Source organism: Cavia porcellus, unplaced genomic scaffold (assembly GCF_034190915.1).
Source record: "Cavia porcellus strain 051 isolate PalLab524CR breed Dunkin Hartley unplaced genomic scaffold, mCavPor4.1 scaffold_6, whole genome shotgun sequence".
NCBI lineage: Eukaryota > Metazoa > Chordata > Mammalia > Rodentia > Caviidae > Cavia > Cavia porcellus.
The window spans coordinates 91,168,337-91,187,497 of NW_026947489.1; the positions used below are offsets into that span (position 1 = coordinate 91,168,337).

The 19,161-nt window shown below is 58.4% G+C and overlaps 2 protein-coding genes across 4 annotated transcripts in view; both read right to left on the reverse strand.

The window, feature by feature from the left end:
* The window catches only part of Pnpo (pyridoxamine 5'-phosphate oxidase), a 235,028-nt gene that overhangs the window by 197,015 nt on the left and 18,852 nt on the right, over positions 1–19,161 (reverse strand). The gene's annotated exons all lie outside the window — the stretch shown is intronic.
* Cdk5rap3 (CDK5 regulatory subunit associated protein 3) lies at positions 10,397–18,900 on the reverse strand. Of its 2 annotated transcripts, XM_003467058.5 has the most exons (14): positions 18,791–18,900; positions 18,588–18,633; positions 16,149–16,280; positions 15,616–15,716; positions 15,033–15,081; positions 14,423–14,601; positions 14,078–14,214; positions 13,628–13,772; positions 13,344–13,439; positions 12,824–12,905; positions 12,445–12,533; positions 11,301–11,506; positions 10,774–10,945; positions 10,397–10,677 (listed from the first exon to the last, which is right to left on the reverse strand). In XM_003467058.5, the coding sequence occupies exons 1-14, from the start codon at positions 18,794–18,796 to the stop codon at positions 10,612–10,614; spliced, it is 1,506 nt and encodes a 501-aa protein (XP_003467106.2). In that variant the 5' UTR covers positions 18,797–18,900; the 3' UTR covers positions 10,397–10,611. The 2 variants fall into 2 exon arrangements, with proteins under 2 accessions (XP_003467106.2, XP_063107485.1); XM_063251415.1 differs by lacking the exon at positions 18,588–18,633 and having other exon boundaries at positions 18,791–18,809.

The window sequence follows — 19,161 nt, forward strand, 5'->3', positions numbered from 1 at the left end:
CACATGGCAGGGGACAGCATCTCCAGGCCTGGCTTGCACTGCCCGGGGCAGTGGGCAGCTGGCCCTGACTGCCGGGTGCTCTTTGTGTCTGTGACTCCCGCAGAGGGGTCACGGGGAGCAGGACAGAGGCCGTGGCATCTTCCTTTCCACCTTCCATCCTGTTCCTTTATTTTCCGGGGCAGGGCTGGGCAGGGTGGTGATGGGGAAGAGCCCTGAGCTGGTCACATCCCTGCCTCCAGCCGGAAACTGGTGCAGCTCATCGAGCCCCTTATCAGCGAGCTGTCCCTGTGGCTGCCTGATAGTGCCAGGCCCAGCCCCCAGATCAGATCTCATTAGGGGCTTGCAGCTCGGCCTTCCAGCTGCCCCCCATCCATCTTAGGGCGAGGATGACAGCCAAGCCGGGGGGTTGGTGTCCGGCAGGCAACAGGGTTAATGACACACGGGGGCAGAGGCCGGAGGGCAGCAGCTCACACTGGGGGCAGGGGCGTCTGGGAAATCTAGGGTCCATTCCAGCTGGGTGGCTCTCAAGTGACAGCACCCGGGGGAGGCATGCGCCCGTGCCATCCGCCTCAGGGGTGAAAGGTGGCCAGGCTCGGCCATCTCGGGAGCAGATGGCAGGGTGGGGGGGGGGGAGCATTGGTGCCTGGGAAAAAGGGGTGAAGGAGTTTAAGCAGAGAGAAGGGCTTGAAAGAGGGGATCCACCATTGTGGACCCAGCAAAAGAACTGCCTTGTAGACCCCTGGATGCTCTTTGCAAGAGATACTCTAAAAAAAAGAAAAAAGGCCTAAAACTTTTGGCAGGTGTGGTGGCATCTGCCAAAAGCTTTAGCACCCAGGAAGGTGAGGCAAGAGAATCATTACAAGTTCGAGGCAAGCTTGGGCTCCATAGTGAGTTCAAGGCCAGCCTGAAAATATAGTGAGAGACCATATTTAAAAAAAAAAAAAAAAAAAAAAAAAAAAAAAAAGAAAGGCGGACATGGTGCACACACCTGTAATCCCCAATTTGAGAGGCTGAGGCAGGAGCATCAGCCTTGTGCTTAAGGTCAGCATTGGGTACATAGAGAGCTTCATGGCCAGCCCAACTGTACAGCAAAAACCCTGTCTCAAAAAACCAAAAATACCTAATCTGCAGGTATCTTAAACCAGCTGGTGCTCTGGAGCACTGTGATTAGGATGCAGGGTGAATTTGTGATCCAGGAAAAGTCCTCAGCCCCTCTGAGCTGATTCCTGTCTGGTAGTGTGGATGTGGCAATGTCCAGCTCCTTTGAAGATGAAGCCACAGGGCACAGAAAGCACCAGGTCACTGCTGTTACCTCCGGAGCTCACCCTGCAGCCCAAGGCCCGCCGGTGGCTCCTCCTCCTGCCGTCCCCTCCCTGGGCTCCAGAGTCAGCCCCCAGCCCAGCGTTGTCCTCTGGGCCTTAGGTCCCAGGGCAGCGAGGCAGGCAGCAGGAGGCCTGGGGACACTGCAGTGGCTCTGGGCCGGTCAGGGGCTGGGGGAGGGTGAGCAGCCGCAGCACAGTGTGAGGGTCCCCGAATCTCAGAGGGACCCCGTGTTGTGCTCTGGCCTCCTGGATGGACGCTGCCCAGAGCTGGTCCAGCGGGGCAGGTGGGGACCTCTGGAGTGCATCCCAGCCAAGGCTGGACGCAGGAGTCGGGTGCATGGTCTCCCTCAGGCCCTCAGTCTTGGAAGGACAATGCCAGCGTCGGGGAGCCTCAGGCTGCACTTGGGATGACCCCGTAGGGTCTGCGTTCACAGTGTCCTAGGTGGAAGGGGGTGACAGAGCAGAGGGGCACCCTCCCTCTCCTTGATCCCCTCTGTGGCAGCGATGCTGGGGTCCAAGCTCTGGTCCCAGTCACAGACCCCAGCTGCAGGGCCTCTGCCAGGGACCTTTTACACCACCTGCTGCAACACCACAGCGCAGGTGAGGGCGTCCTGTCCCTAGCAGGGCACCTGAATCCCACCCTGGAAGGGAGCGAGGCTTCATGGGAGCCAGGCCCGGAGTCAGACCCATTGGGTGGTAAAGCCGTGGCCCTGTTTCCTAGCTCTGTGACCTTGGGCCTATTCCTAAATTGCTTTTTTTCTTTCTTTCTTTCTTTCTTTTCTTTTTTTTTTTTTTTGTCCTTTTGTCTTTTTGAGACAGGGTCTCCCTATGCAGTGCAGGCTGGCCTTGAGCTCACTTTGTAGCCCAGCCTGGTCTCGAACTGACAAGGATCCTTCCACCTCAGCCTCCCGAGTGCTGGGATTACAGGCGTGAGCCACCACAGCCAGCTTTAAATTTTGTTTCCGGTTGAGGGAAGTGAAGCCAGGAAGGTGGGAAGTTGGGCTGGATCCTGGTGCTCAGTCTCAGGCTCTTCCGGCCACCCCAAAGCCTAGGTGTGGTCCTGCCCACATCCTGCCGTTTCTGAGGAGGACCCCGAGAAGGACCACCTCAGGGCCTCTGTGTCCTCCCCAGGAGGCAGCTCTCTACCCTGCAGCCCCCAGGAAGAGGTTTGCACCACAAGAGCAGTCATCAGACTTGGAGACCAGAACTCAGGGCACCCAGCTGTCACGGGCCAGTGCAGGCCGGTCTCTGGAAGCCTGTGGGTGGGGGCCAGGTTGGTCTCTTTTTTCCCCTCAGGAGCTAACTGGCCCTTGCACGGAGGGAGAACCTGAAATGACTTATTAAAATGCTGCTGGGAACACCTGCCCAGCTCACCCAGCCCCCCCTAGGTCCTGGCCCTGATTCACTGGAGCCCGATGACTCCCTTCTGTGTCCCCACCCCACCCTGCATCCCTGGTCGTCTGCACTGGCAAAATGTGTGTAAGAGTGACCCTGTGTTATTTCTCACCAGAAACCAATTGTGCGACACAGAAGACGGGGAACTTCTAGGGACAATTTCAGCATTTGAAATAAGCTGTGTGTAGACAGTCGGTCATGGAGAGACCCAGGGCTCAGGAATCAGTACTAACAGCTCACACTTAGTGGCCTGGCCAGTGGCTGGGGTCTCACAGGGTCTCACTTTGTAATTCAGGCATGCCTCAAACTCCCAGCGATCCTCCAGCCTCAGCCTCCTGAGTGCTGGGGTCACGGGCGTGCTCCACCTTGCCAATGCCTTCTCCAGCTGGAGCTGTGTGCATAGTGTTGCCTGGCCTGAGCTGAGGTGATTCCCTGGGGCCCAGAGAGCTGCTTCCTGGCACACAGCCGCCACGGGCGTGGGCCTGGTCCCGACGGGAAGAGAGAGGCACAGCGTGGAGCTGTCTCTGTTTTTAGTGCCTCTACCAGGAGCAGCACATGGAGGGCAGCGAACCCGGCTTCCCAGGCCCATCGCCTGCGCCGTCTCCCCCACCGGCCGGGCCGGGTTCTGCTACCCTGGGCTCAGGCACGGGTGGAACCATCTCTAAGACGCCCGGCTTCCCAGGGCGAGATCCGAGGCCCAGTCCATTAATTGCGCATTGCACGGGAGGTCCCCTCCCCCTCCCAGCTCCCGGCCAATCACGGAGGAGCCCCCGGGACGCGCTCGACCTCCGTCCTCCAGAGGTCGCCGGGGCGACCCCGCCTGTGTGCGGGACCCCGTGGGAGAGGCCCAGCTGCGGGCCCCCAGGGCTGGCAGCGCCCCCGGAAACGGGCCGGGGTCAGCGAGGGCGGCGGCGGAGGGCGGGGCGCGCCGGCCCTTTGTGCGCGGCGGGCAGGGAGATTCGTTCCACGGCGGCCGGGCTCGGAGAAAGGGGCCATTATGGGCCGGCCCAGCCCACCCACCGCCCCTTCGTCGCCATGGAGACAGGGAGGGAGGGTGGGGGAGGGGTGGGGCCCCTCGCCCGGCCCGCAGAGCCCTGGGATCCCAGCCCTTCCCCTCTGTCACTTCCCCGCGCGTCCTGCAGCCCAGGGCCCAGAAGGCTTTGCCCACAGCCCTGCAGCTGGCCTGGTGGCCTTGGGGCGAGGTCCGGCCATCTGGGATTGACTTGAAGATGCCCACACGAAGGCAGCCGGCCAGCAGCTGCTGGGCCTCGTTGGGCTCCGAACGCCCTCAGAGCCCCACATGCCCACTCCCAGCTCCCCGAGGCGACAGGGCGCCCCCTGCTCTGCGTCCTGACTGGCGGCCCCCTCTCTGGGCACTGTCTGCACACACCAGGCCGCGTTCCACTGCTGGTCCGCACCAGGGAGCAGGCCAGACATTTGTTATAGAGGAAGATCGGATAGAACCTGACACTGTTTAGATGTGAAAGTTTTTCCAGGAGCCTCCGAGAAGAAGCCAGGCGTGGAGGTGCACACCTGTGACCTCAGCACTCTGGAGGCTGAGGCAGGAACCTGACAATAAAAATGGAAAGAGCTGAGGGTGTCCTTCGGTGTAATGGCCTGGCTCACTTCCTGGTGCCAGAAAAACAAACAGTGAACCTACCAAGAAGATAACCCAGACAACTCCGCGGCAGGCCAGACTCGGGTCGGGTCAGCTCAGTGTTTCCGTAATTTCTTTTCTTTTTTCTTTTGTACTGAAGATGGAACTCTCGGCCTCCCACTTGCCAGGCAGGTGCTTATGCCACTGAGTTGAATCCCTGCACACACACACACACACACACACCCCGTTTTTTCTTTTTTTGGTACCTGGGATCAAACTCACAACCTTCCACCTGTCAGGCAGGCACTTAGGCTGCTGAGCTAAATCCCTGACCCTGACAACTTTGTCACAAATAAAACCAGTCCATGGTTTAAAAAGCACCCGAAGCCCAGTAAAGGGCCCAGACAAGAAGAGATCCTGCCCTCCTGGACACTGGGTGGGCAGAGGCTAGGTCATCCTGAGATGCCAGGGTCCTGGGCACTGGGCTGATGTCACCAGGGGCATGGACAGGGCCATTGACTGTTTCACCAAACTCAGTCTTAGGTGGGTACAGAATCCAAGAGGTAATTAGCTGGACCTGGTGGTGCAGGTGGACTTGTAATCTCAGCACATGGGAGGCTGAGGCAGGAGGATCACTGTGAGTTTCAAGGCCAGCCTGGGATGCACAGCGAGTTCAAGCCTAGCCTGAAGTGCATAGTGACTGTCTTGTTTGTTTGTTTGTTTTTTGTCTTTTTCCTTTTTATCAGTACCAGGGATCCCAGGGATCGAACTCACAACTGCCTGCTTGCAAGGCAGGCGCTTATGCCGCTGAGCTAAATCCCAGCCCCCCATAGTGACTGTCTTTAAAAAAAAAAAAATCACCCCCCCCCCAAAAAAAGAACTCAGAGCTAGAATTTGCCAGGGTCCTGGCTGCTGTGTCACTCCTTGCCTCAGTTTACCCCTGCTGCAAGCTGGAGAAAGAGGGGCAAGGAGCCGAGTGTGGCGCCGCACACCAGTAATCTTAGTGCTCAGGAGGCTGAGGCAAGAGGGTCACCACAAGACTGCTTCCAAAGAGAGGGTCACAGAGCCAGAGGCCCTGTGTTCTTTGCAGGATTCATGGGTGAAGGGGTCTCCCACTGGGGAGATTAAAGTTCCAGCCACACACTGTGACACCCATCATGCCAGCCTCAGCTCAGCTCTGGCTTCAGAAGACTCCCTGGCAAGGCAGGTGAGGCTGGAGCCTCATGGGTGTAAGAGGGAAAAGAGCGGACTCTCTGGGGAGGTACAGATTAGGACCTTGAGGCTCGAATCAGGAAAAGAGAAGGCTTATGGGCTGCTTCGTGCTTTTTGGGACCCACATTGGCCTTAAACTCCCAGAGGCTCTCCTGCCTCAGCCTTCTGAGAGCTGGGATCACAGGTGTATACCACCACAGCCAGCTGGCTTCCTATTTGAGCAATGCCAAAGCTCAGGCCGTGGAGAAAGGCAGAGCTCTACTCCAGGGTCTCTGCTCAAATGCTGGGTCCAGGTGGTATTTACGACTGTTTAAAAAAAGAAGGGGTAACAGCCTTTTAGTATCCCTGATGGGTGGGATGTGTCAATAGATGGGGGAGCTGGGCTTCAGGGTTGCAGAGGAGAGCAGGTGGCAGAGGGAGCCCCCACTCCCGGTTTCCCTGACAGACCTACCGACAGGCTCCACAAAATAACACACAGGGCTGAGTCTCTCCTCTGCCTGTCAGGGTGGCAGCCCATGACCATCACGTGCTGCCTTTCACCGCCTGAGCCCTCGGGTGGGGAAGCCGTGTGTAACAGGGGGCCCTGCAGGATTCCCACCCACACCCGGTCCCGAAGGCACGCAGGGCTTTGGTTAACTTCCAGGCTCCAATCAGTGGACTCCCGTCGTCTCCCGTTTTTCCACCAGGACGCTTCCATCTGCTCAGCCCTGCCTCGGGACTGCTGCTCTCTTGCTGTATAGTTTCGGCTTGTCCTGAACTCACTCGTAGCCAAGGCTGGCTTCAAATTCTCTGGATCCTCTTGCCTCAGCCTCCAGAGGGCTGGGATTACAGAAGTGTGCTATCCCATCTAGCCCATCCTTTTTTTGTTTTTTAGGGGGAGTTTTGCTATGGAGTTCAGGCTGGCCTTAAACTCACTTTGTAGCTTAGGCTGGCCTTAAACTGGCTGCAATCCTCCTGCCTCAGCCTCCCAAGTACTGGAACTACAGGCCTGTGCCACCACACCCAGCTGCATTCTTTCCCGAGTGGTTGAAAGAAAGCAGAAGTGAGTGGGTCCCTCCTCCTGTGGGTTGAGGTGGGTCGGATCAGGTCCGCCCTCCCTCCTGCCCATCTCCTGCCACCCCGACCCTCTTCTGGCCCAGGGCCAGGACTGATTCACTGCTCCATGAGTGACCCTGTCACAGACTGCAGACTGCACGGTCCTGGCCCAGGGCTCAGAGTTCAAGCCCTCTGGCAGGAGAGAGTTAAGGGCCTGGGTTTAATTTGCCCATTAATCACAGTTAAGGGAAGTGGCTGGATCGGGGTGTTTCTCTGCAGATTAAGCAGCAATTTGCATGGCCCCCCCGTTCATCGCCTGCCCTGCCCTCCCCGGGCCCCGTCCTCCCAGTCACAACCCAGCACAGCCTGCTGCCTGCTCACTTGACAAATGGCTTTGCCCTGCACCACGGTTTGGGTGACAGGCAGGGAGGGGGTGCCAGGAGGGACGGGCCGAGCGACAGTAATGGATAGCGGGGCGTTAAATAGCGCAGAACCTTCTATTACACTCATAGAAGTTTGAATATTCAAACCGCTTTCTCCAGAGCCTAAGGGTGGAGGGCACAGGCTCTCCAGGGCCGGTTTGCCGGGTACCCTGCTCAGCCGGGCACCAGAAAGGAAGGGCGGGCTGTGGCACAGGGCCCGGCCACTCGGGGCCACTGTTCCAAGCCCGGCCTGTGGGTGTCGTCTACTATCCTGGGCCCAGGCCGGAGATCTGGAGCAAAGCTGGGTCCTAGGATCAGTGAGATGGCAAGAGGATGGTGCAACAGCTCTGTGTTGGCCTCTGAAGCCCTGGCACCCTCATAGGGAAGGAGGGCACAAACAGACCTGGGGACCCTCATGGAGGTACTCGCCCTGCACAACTCGTGGAGGAGTCTGGGTCCAACCGTGATCTGTTGTCTAAGAAGCTGAAGTGGCCAGGCATGGTGGTACCTACATGTAATTGTAGCACCGTGGGAGGCTGAGGCAGGAGGGTTGCAAATGGGATCCCAGTCTGGGCAACTGGGCCATTGAGAGATCATTAACTGAGGTTTACGAGTTAATGTTGTGTTTCTGAGGAGAAAATAGAGGGATGAACACCCAGTTCCCAACCTCAAGTAGCATGGTCTGGAGCTGGGTGCAGTTTATAATCCTAGCACTTGGGAGGCTGAGGCAGGATCACAAATTTGAGGCCCACTTGGGCAATTTAGCAAGACTCAGGCTTAAAAATAAGAGGAGGCTAGGGCTGTAGCTCAGCTCAGTTTGGGTTGGTCACACTGGGATGGCTTTATGGTGCCCCCGCAGGAGGCCCCACCACCACTCAGCCCCAGGGTGGGGAGGGAAGACTGGGCCTCCTCCAGAGCTTGAGAACAGAGAGAAGACCCCCCCAAATCCAGCAGTACCCTGCTGTCATTTGACTGCGTCTGCATGAGGAGCAGAGAGAGGACATGTCTCAGGGTCAATTAAAAAATAGAATTCATCTGGGTACGGTGGTGCATGCTTTTAAATCCCAGTGATCAGGAGGCTGAGGCAGGAGGATCCCCAGCAGCAAGGTCCTGTCCTTTGCAGCAGGACAGGCAGGGGTGGAGCGGTGCGGCAGGACCTGGGCAGCCCCTGGGGAAGGGATGGGGTGAGGGCCTGTACTAGTGAGCAGGACCCCAGCCCCAGCACCAGGCAGCTCCTCCCCACTTGAGGCAGGAAGTGCTTTTGTCTCAAGCCTGCTGGGGAGAAGGCAGCTCTTAGGGGCCCAGAGATGCTGGATCCTTAGGCAGCAGCTGGTTTCCCGCCCACATTGGCAATGGGAAGGAGTCCAGATGTGCCGGTCTCCGAGTGGCCCTGGCCAGCCTGCGTGGAGGATGTGGAGAAGCTCGGGGACCTTGTGGGAAGAGGCTGAGCTCAGCTGTGTGTGAGAAGTGCAGGGGAGGAGCCCCCCAAAACAGAACCTCACTTTGGCCATAAACTCCCGCCCCACTGCTGGGAGCTGATGGCGTAGCTCAGGAGGGGCCCACGCCTCTCCTTCCAGGGAGCCAGGCCAGGTGGGTCCAGAAGGAAGAGTGGCCAGCTTGTGGGCACAGGGGGCTCAGGCAAGAGGGTTGCCATGATGTACTGTGACCCTGTCTCAAAACAAAGGAAAATCAAAAGGCCAGGGCACTACCGCCTTCCTCCCTGGAGGAGGATGAGCCAGAGACCAGGCACCAGAGTGAGGCAAAAGGAATTCAGAATCTGCCCTGGAAGCCACTGAGCAGCCCAGGGAGCACGGCAGAGCCAGCCTCCTGACCCCTTCCGGCCCTCAGCCTGCTGGGAGCCCAGACCCAGAAGGCAAGGGTTCTAGAGAACAAACCTAGTGTTGGTGGGATGAAGATTATTACTGTTTTGGGGACAGGGTCTCTGGATATTATGTAGCCCAGGCTGGCCTTGAACTCCTGGTGACCCTCCTGCCTCATGTGCAGGGGTGCAGGGGAAGACTAGGCTAAAGATTGTGAGGAAAATTTGCCTATGGGTCAGCAAGGGCCTTCATTCTTCCAGTCAGGCAGTGACCAGGCCTGGCCCTCTGGAATAGGCCGCCCGGCAGGCACCACACACCCCTGCTCCCGGCCAACGGGCAGGAAGGCAGGTGACCCGGGCCGTGCAGGGGTCTCACAATCATCGTCACAGTGCCCCAGTGGCCCCAGTCCAGGAGCAGCAGAGCCCATGTAACAGCTGGTCACTGGGCACAGATGTCAGAGCAGCAAGGGTAGCCAGGTGGCCCCGGGGCGGGTGGTAACCAGGGGGGCGAGAGGCAGCCACACTCAGGGGACCTAAGCGGCTCCCCAGAACAAGGTCCGTTCGATGTATCCTGAGGTCCTCTTCCTGACACCATCTTCTTCCTTCCTCAGTTCCTGGACTTCTTCCAGCACATCCTCCCAAAGGAGGTGACCAGGCGAAGAGCAGGACGTGGGACGTGGACGCTGACATTAATCGATCGGAGCGGCTCCGGAGGCCTTATCTCTGCCTCCTGCGGGCGGCGTGTGTCCCCACGTCTGGGGGTGATTAATCGGGGCCATCACTCACCAGGCTGGACGGCTGAAAGGCAGCGGGGAGGGGCGGCCCTCCCCAGCCCTGAGATAACAAGCAGCGGGAATAATGAGAGGTGTCACTCCACTTTTCATCCTGATGGAAAGTCATTACGGGAGTCAGCGCCGGCGACAAAGTGCCATGAATCAACTGCTCTGCTATGAAATTAAAATCGAATTGCTGGCCACCCCCGGCCCTGTCCTTCCTGGGAAACGGGACAGGTAGGTGGCTCGCAGAGGGTGCCATCCCGGCAGGAAGTGGACAGGCAGCCAGCAAGGGTGACACGACCTGTCCACACATCACCCTCGGCTGCAGGGAAGCTGGGGTTATGGGGCAAACCTGGCTGTGGGGTGACAGGATCCCCGTAACACCACAGCCACACAGCAAAGTCCCTGGCCAGGGCTCCACAGCGACAGCTGTGGCCCCAGGAGCCCCCTGGCTCAGGAACCCACGCCAACAGCTTTACTGCTGCGGCCACCAGGTCAGGGAGGTGGAGCAGTCAGTGTAAGAGACTCTGCAAGCAGGCATGGGGCGCCTGTACCAGTCCACAACTCGGGAGGCTGAGGCAGGAGCATCACTGTGAGTTTGAGGACAGCCTGGCTACAAGTGCAACCCTGGCTCAGAAAACCAAAAAGTAAAAACCTAAAAACCAAAAAACCAAAAAATAAAGACAGTGAGCAGCCAGGTACGGTGACATGCACCTGTCATCCCAGCACTTGGGAGGCTGAGGCAGGGGGATTTCCATCAGTTCGAGGCCAGCTTGAACTGCACAAGAATGAAAGAAAGCATCAGCGGTACAGCGAAAGCATTCTCTGTTCTCTTTTATTAGGTCTTCCGTGACCAACTAAGGAAACCGCTCTGCAGGCCCCATCCGGGCGGCTCTTATGGAGAGTGGGAGAAGTGTGGCCACCAATCAGCAGCAGGTGACGGCTCCTGCCTGTCGTTCTTAATCCTCCACGGTGCTGGGCTCTGGTGGAGGGCTGTTGCCCTCCATCCAGTGGCAGGTGAGGAGTACCTGGCTCACAGGGAGGTCCCCAGCAGGTTGACGGGGCGCCCACCATACCGCTTGGAGATGTCAGCTTCGATCTGCAGGCAGAGGGGTGGAGAGGGGAAGGGCAGGCAGGGCTTGGGGGTGTCACCCGGAGGCCCAGCCCCCACCTCCCAGTGGCCCGGCGCACCCACCAGCTTCTGTAGCTCGCGGGTCTTCTCCAGCAGCAGGTCCAGCCTGGGCTCCAGTGCCGCCTGCTCCTGCAGCGCCTCCTGCTGCCTCTGCACCATCAGCTCCTTCTTCAGGGCCAGCAGCTGCGCCTGCTTCAGCTTCTGCTGCAGGAGCTCAGTCACGCGGTCCACATACCTGTGTGGGCACAGCTGTGTGTGGAGTGTCCCGTGCAAGTCTGGACACAGGAGCCCCGGGCACCCAGTCCCCTAGATGGTCTCTTGGGAGGAGGAGAATTATTTCTGCGTCCCTATGATACTTTATGTAGTTCAAGCTAGCACCAAACTCAGGACACTCATCCTGCTTCAGCATCCCAAGGCCTGAGATTATAGGCGTGGGCCACCATGCCTGGGAAGCCCTGTCCTCCTTGGGACGCAGGTTCTGCCTGCATAACTGAATCACCTGATCCTGCCCAAAGATGAGCACTGTGCTCAGGATGAAGATGGCAGGAAGGGCTGAGGATCACAGAGGGGCGGAGGGACGGGGGTCAGACCTGGGGGAGGCCAGGATCATGAACAGGTGCTGCATCTGCAGGTTGGTGAGCCGGTCAATCAGCTCCTGCAACGTGGACGCCATGGCAACCATCTTCTCCTGGGTCTGGCCCTGCAGGATGGCGGGGGCCAGCTGGAACTGGCTAGCAGACAGGATGTCAGCCTCCTCTCCCATCTCCACTGCTCTCTGGGACAGGAAGATCTCAAGCTGCAGGCAGAGAAGAGGCTTGTTTGGATCAGGAACGGAATTCAGAAACATACCCTCTGACGGCTCAAATGTGAGAGGGAGCCATGAGGGTGGCACTTTGGTGGGGTAAGCTGCCTCCTCGAGATGCTGTCATGTCCGGAAACTCAATAGCTGCCCTGTAAGAGTGAGGCAGTGGCACACGCCTGTAGTCCTAGCCTCAGGAGGCTGAGACAGGAGGGTCACCAGGTTAAGGCCAGCCTGGCCTATACAGCGAGACCCTGCCTCATAAAAGAACTTGAACCCTTATGTCCACCTCTCGGCAGAGGCAAGGAGGAGCCTCTCAGCCAGAAAAAAGGGGGAATCGAGTATGGGTTTCGGTCTGTCAGGGCTCCTCCGGCAACAGGCCATGGCCCCGTCTTCCTGACCCTAGAGCACTGGCTCCTGCCTGGCTGCTGCCCCTTAGGCACGGATGACCTTTACACCCCCCTCCACCCCCACCCCCGCCGTGTAGTCTCTGCCCCAACCTGTCCCAAACCAACAGCTTCCAGGCCCGGGTCACCTTGGTGCCCTGATCCCCCCTCTGCTCCCCACGCCCCAGCTCGCTCTGCTTCGCCTTCCCATTGCCTTGTCCCCCGTGCCGGCAGGTGCTCCCTAGGTATATGTCCTGACCCCCAGGCGGTAAACCACAGCCTCCCAGCACCGTGTTCCCTGTGGCGTTTGGCACCATCATGTCCAGTGCCATGGCTTCCAACCGGGCTTTCCCGCAGGGACAGGAGCTGGGGGCTGTCAGGACTCTACTTGGGTTCGTGGGACTGGCAGGAGCTCTGGCAGACAGGTGAGGCCCAGGAGCTGCCAGGATGGGGCACCCAATTTTCTGCTCTGCGTCGGGCGTGCTAAGTGCCCTTCATACCCACGGGGAGGTGCAGATCCCCCCACAGCCACACCCCCTGCACCCGCACCTCCATGAGCTCGTCGATGAACTGACTGCGGGTCTCAGGGTACTCGAGCAGGCTCAGGGCGTCGGGGCCCCTGGCCACGCCATCCGGGGCTGCGGGGAAAGGGCAGAGGGAGGAAGGGGGAGGGTAAGGGACCTGTTTTCCCATCTCGGGCTGAGCTGGAGAAGCCCTGAGGCATGACACTGAAGCCACTTCGCAGGGAGGTGGCCCAGCCTGCCAGGGCCCCTGCACTGCCTGCCCCCTGGCTGGGGCAGCAGGAGGCAGTGTCGTCCTGCACTGCCCTCTAGTGGCCTGTGCCGCTAGGACAGTCTCTCTGCGGCCTCCCAGCAGACAGGCAGACAGCAGGCGGGGAGTCCTGGCGCCCCCCAGCTTCCACACTCACCCTGGGTCCCTGCCTCCACCACTGTGATCTGCATTGCGGCGTCCGAGGTGTCTCCCCAGTCTATCACTTCACCCTCAGGTTCCTGCACAGAGAGCAACGAACCCGGTGAGGCTGGGCAGCCCACAGAACAGGGCCTGAGCTTCAGAGATGGCTTCCTCCCCACAGTGAGGGCTGCAGTCCTGGCGGTGCAGGCCTGGTTATGCTGCCATCTCTGTCCCTGCGGGTCAGTTTCCGCCTCCTACCAAAGCCCAGGTCAAAGGAGACAGGCAGGGTCTTGCTATGAAGCCCAGGCTGACTGTGAACTCACTGTGTAGCCCAGGCTAGCCTCAAACTCCTGGCGATCCTCCTGCCTCACCCCAGTTCTGCAATTATAGACATGCCCCACCATGCCCAGCCTTCCATCTCTTTTGAACTTGGGACTGCACCTCGCCTGGGAGCTGGTAACTTGAAGTGATGCCTCCAGACCCAGACATGCTTTCTACAACTAATGGGAACCCCGAGGTTCCCAGGGCGTCCTAACCTTTGACTCTGGGTCCAGGGAGATGCCCCAGTCAATGCCAGCAGCCTCCGCATGGACGCCAGGTTCGGACTCCACCCCGAAGTCGCCCCAGTCGATCTGTGAGGGTTAACATACAGGCGGCCACCTTCAGCGTGCTCAGGCCACCCACGGGCTCCTGGTTCGCCTTCATGGTGCTCTGGCCTCAGGAAGGCCAGGACCAGGAAGCAGGGCTGGAAATGGGGCCAGGCCTGGGCTGGGTGGGCGAGGACCCGGAGCCTCGGCCCTGGGAGGGAGGCCGCCCTTACTGCGTCCTCTTCCACTGGCTCAGGAGGTTCTTCCAGGCGCGGCCGTTCCACCACTGAGGGCTCCGTCCCTGTCCTCCACTCATACACTGTCGCGTTTCCCCGCCGCTGCACAAACCGCAGCATGGGCAGCACCTGCTCCGCTGGGCTATGGAGGGTACAATCCTGAGCCCTGGCCCGGCCACAGGGCCAGGTGGGCAAGGCTCCCGGGCCCAGCAGGGACAGCACAGTCATGAGTCACAGGGAAAACGCAAGTGAAGGCCGCAGTGATGCTGTACACCCGTCACCCCAGAGTTTGGGAGGCTGAGGCAGGAGGATCGCCAGGAATTCGGGGCCAGCCTGGGCTACAGAGCAAGACGCTGTCTCACGACAAACAAAGGAACACACAAGAGTGGAGGGGATCAGGGGATCGGACACTGGGGTAGGGGAAGCCGCAGCTGGTGGGCCTCCTACCTCTCACACACGAAGTCCACACAGGCCTGGTACAGCTCAATAGCTTCGCCCAGGGACTGTGCCTCGGCCCCAATCTCTGCCAGCTGGCTCGGCAGGTCCTTCACCAGGGCCAGCAGCTCTCTCCGGACGTTGTCCCCCTGGACAGTGGACAGGATGAGGCCTCAGATGGATGTGAGGATGGCAGAGCCCACAGGGGACTGCAGACATCCCGAGAGGTGCAGAGCAGGCTGGGCAGAGGCCGGCAGAGGAGTCTGGGACAGGAGCTGGGGAATCAGGGACAGTGGACAAAGGTCCTGGGCAGAATCACTGCCATGCCCGCCCTGCGCCGGCCCCGCGCATGCGCACCGTGATGCCGTACTGCTTGCACGCGAGCCGGAAGTGCTCCCGCTGCGCCGCCGCCCCCGCTTGGCCCTCCTCCTCTTTGCGGCTGCACTCCCGCTGCAGCTGCTGGCACTTGGCGATCCGCTTCCTCAGCGCGGGCAGCTCGTAGGTGATGTTGCGAACCAGGAGGCTGCAGAGCTCCACTGCGAGAGGCCGGGAGGTTTGCCCAGGTATCCCACTCCGAGGCCAGGAGGCCCGGCTGCCCCAGCTGCCCCAGCTGGCGGTGGGGTGGTGGTGGTGGTGGTTACCCAGCCTCTCCAGCCCTCGGCCGGTGAGCGAAGGGACTATTAGCTTTATCCTTATGACTCCTCTGTCTTTTTGTTTTTGTGTTAGGGGCTTACTGTGTAGGCCAGGTTGGCCTTGAACTCTCAGCAATGCCCCTGCCTCAGCCTCCCACATGCTGGGATGGCAGGAGTGCGCCACCAGCCCGGCTTGGAACTGGGGTTTTGTTGGCTATGAACAGGCAGAGTCTCCACCCAGCCCCCTCCCACTCACAGACTTCACTTCTTGTAGGCCCCGTCAGTGTCTAGGAACACGGGGAGTGGGTTTCTCAGGGGCACCAGGGCCACTTTACCTAAGTAGGTGTTGTTCTTCTCGTACAGGGCAACGATCTCCTGCCAGTCCTGGGGACAGAATAAGTCAGACGCGCACAACAGCCCCCACAGGGAGGCACTAACAGGCCTCGCAGGGCATGCGGCACCCTCCTCTATCTACTACTGGCTGGGCCGCCCACGCTAATTAAGGGTGTGACACCAGGGATGCTGCTGTGTATCTGTAACCCCAGCTACTTGGGAGGCTTAGGCAGCAGGATCACACATTTGAGGCCAGTCTGGGCAACTTTGCAAGACTGTCTCAAAACAGTAACAACAAAAAAAACTAGGTCCAGAAATGGCACATGTCTGTGACCCCAGCACCTGGGAGGCTGAGGCAGGAGGATCCTGAGCTTCAGGCCAGCTTGGGAAACCCAGAAAGACCGTGTCTCAAGAGACCAAAGGCTGGGGGCACAGCTCAGCACTCCCTGGGTTTGACTCCCAGCACTCCCCCACCACCACAACACACACACATACACACACGTGTGTGTGTGTGTCTCAATAGGGCCCTGGAGACCAGAGGTACTGAGTTACGGATGAGATGTCCCCAGCTCTGGACACACTTGCCTTCATCCTCTGGGAAGAGTACCGGCCAAAGATGTTCTTTGTGGAGGCCTCAGTGCCTTTGAGAAGGTCCACAATCCTCAGGCAGTGGAAGTAGTGAATGTCTGGAAGCCAATGGAGAGGCAGTGTTTGGTCTGATTTTTTCTTTGGATTTTGAGATAGGGTCTCACTAAGTGCCCAGGCTGAGCTCAAACTGGGGATCCCCCTGCCTCAGCTTCCTTCAGGGCTAGAACGACAAGAGTGCGGACTGGGAATTTCTCTAGCCAGTGACACAGCCCCCTCCACCATTCTGTGTTAGAAAAACCAGCATCCATTCCCTAAGTAAATAAACCTCCCTGGGCCGGGGATTTAGCTCAGCAGCACAAGCACCTGCCATGAGTTCGATCCCCAGTACCACCCCCCCAAGTAAAAACCCAAAAAGCAACCTTCCTTTCTAGGGTGAGCCCTGGTGGCTGATGAAGGGAAATAGCTCAGTTGGCACAACTTTACCCCCCGCCCAAGCAAGCAGGGACCCAGTGGCAGCCCCAGACACTCACAGGACCCAGAGAGCAGCTGAGCGAGCTCCTCGCTTTCTGGCATGTCCTGGATGGCCGCATTAATCTTCTCTCGGATCGTCAGCACCAGGCTCTGCCACTTCAGGTTACAGTGCCGCCTGTCCACCAGCCAGTCTGTGAGAAGGGGACAGGGGACACCCAGGTCACAGACTGCTTCATACCACCCAGACCCATTGCTCCTCAGTGCAGGGGCGCACATCTGTGATCCCGGACCTAGGGAGGCTGAGGTGAGAGGGTTGCCTTGAGTTTGAGGTTAGCATGGGCCATGTAGGATGACCTTGTTTCAAAACAGACAAAAAAAATTCCACCAATTCGGCTGTAATATGCTAAGATATTGGTAAAAACTGTTCTCATGTGGGGTAAGGTATGGGGGGCGGTGTTCCCAGAAGATCAGAGGAAAGAGAGGCCTGAGGCTAACAGACTCTGGCAGCCGAACTTTATCCCCAGTAACATGGTTTAGTGTTTTTGTTTTTTTTTTTTTAAACACAGAGCAATCACCTCAATAGGAGGATAAAGAAAAACTCTGAATTGGTCTTGACATGAAAGCACCTCTCCTGACCATTCTAAATTCTCCCGCTATTTCGCTGCGTGGGTAATTATATCTTTCCTGTTGACAGAGGCTGCTGCTCAGCTTCCTCCTCCTGGGGCTGGGATTATCCACCACAACACAAAACACAAGGCAGCCCTGCCAAGAACCGGATGAATGAGTAACTGCAAAGCCCCTAATCCCAGCAGCGCCCCGAAGACTGCATCAGGGACACCAGGACTTTCTTTTTTTCTTTCCTTTGTCTTTTTGAGACAGGGTCTCCCTATGCAGTTCGGGTGGGCCCTGAGCTCACTTTGCAGCCCAGACTGGTCTCGAACTCACATGGATCCTCCTGCCTCAGCCTCCTGAGTGCTAGGATTACAGGTGTGTGCCACCACACCTAGCTTCATACTACTCTAGTCTTTCCAGTGAAGAGCCACCCTGCCAGTGTGACTGGGAGGGGTTTGGGCTGTTTCATGGCTTAAGAAACATGTGGGCTTCCTCTGCAGAGAACTAAGACCTAGGTTCTGTGGTAAGATGGTCCTGGGCTCTAATTACCAAGGTTCGTGGTAAAGTTTCTCTACCACGCTGTGCCTCAGTTTCCCAGCATGTACAATGGGAATAATAGTGGTGGTGCATGCTTGTAATTCTATACTTGGAAGGCTGAAGCAGGAGGATCACTGTGAGATTAAGGTGAGGCTGGGCTACAGGGTGAGGCCCTGTCTGAAAAATAAAATCAGATAAAATAAAATAGAATAAAATAGGGATAAGATCATTAGTGAGAAAGGGATGAGAGGCAGAACACTGCCCACCATGCCTGGCCCTCGGCAGACTCATCTGAAGGATCTTGATTTTTACAGTGTCAGGTGCATAGCACAGCGCCCTGGTGCAGAGTACAGGCCCTTACCCTCACCCCATGTGAGGTCACCCTATCCCTGAGGATGACACACACCCCGAGACTGCACAGAGGAGCTTACAGCAAAGCCAAAGCAACTCCACTAGTACAGGTTATGGTGGTGCAGGCCTGTAATCCCAGCACTCGGAAGGCTGAGGCAGGATTGCTGAATTCAAGGCCAGCCTTAACTGCAGCATGGGATCTTTAACTGCAGCATGGGAACAAAACAACCCAAAAAACAGTGCATGCTTTGCAGTGATCTGAAGAGGTCAGAAGAGGCCCCTCCCTGGTACTGAGCCAGAGGTGGCCTGGCCATCAGAAATTCTCTACGCCTGAGTCTTGGGGTTCTCGTCTCCCCACAATAAAGGGAAGATGTAAGGTCTTTCATTGCTGGTACCAGGGATCGAACTCACGACCTTGCGCTTGCCACGCATGCGCTTATGCCAAATGAGCCAGATCGCCGGCCCTACATGGAAAATTTTTACTTTATTTTCCCCGGCACAACCCGGGGAGCGCACACATTGAATCAGTCACGCTAAAGCTCCAGCTGACATTTCCCACTTAGTTACTGATGACCTTAAAATCAAACCGTTTATTCCCTGTCGCTAAATAACAATTGCTTTCCTTTTATCTTTTTGCATCAGTGGGACTTGAACCCAGTGCTTTCGCACTGAATTACATCTAAGCCTTTAAAACCCGAAACAAAACACTTTGCGCTTCGGGACAGGGTCTTACTAAACCGCTAAACTGCTCAGGCTGGATTCCAGTGTGCCACACGGCGAGCATCACCGCACCCGGGCGTGGGCGACACGATTTGCCGAGCATGTTACAAACGTTAGGGCAGCAAACGCAGGGGAAGCGCGGACTCCATGAGTCCTTTCGGCTGCTCTTGGCCAGACAGGTCCTGTCACAGCAAGGCTGGTCGGCCCCTCCACCCAGAGTTCGGGGTGCGACTGGTGACGGGGGGCAAAGGGCAGCGGCGCGCGGGGCCGCCTCCTACCGAGCAGCTTGCTGGTCTGGATGTCGATGGGCACGTGCTGATGGTCCTGGGGGGACACCGAGGGGACGCGGCTGTGAGCGCGGTCATGTCCTGGCCCCGACCGCCACCCTGCAGAGCCAGAGCTACGGGCCGGGAGGGACCTAGGGGAGCTAGGATAGTATTTTGAGGCCAGGGTCCCTTCCTACAGGTCTGATCCCCCAAACCTGCATCTTTGCTCCACTTCCGCTTCCGGCGCCTCACCACCAATCAGAAACTCAGACGCAAACGGGTCTCCCCGGGCCACGTCACTGCCTTCAACAGAGCCAGTCCGGGAGCACGCTCCAACACCGGCGGCAACCCCCGCCCACCTCAAGGATTGGATTGGTGGAGCCCGAATGGGCGGGAGAACAGAGGACAGCCAATGGAACTCGGACGCGGGGTCTGGGGCCGAAAAGGGGCGGGGCGCCTGGAAAGGGCTGCAGGGGCCGCGTGGTGGCAGAAGGTGGCGCCCAAGAGCCGATTAGCAGCTTCTTGCCCAGGAGGTCGCGGAACCTCTCTAGGAGGCTGACTGGGGGGCTCCCAGCGCCACCACAGT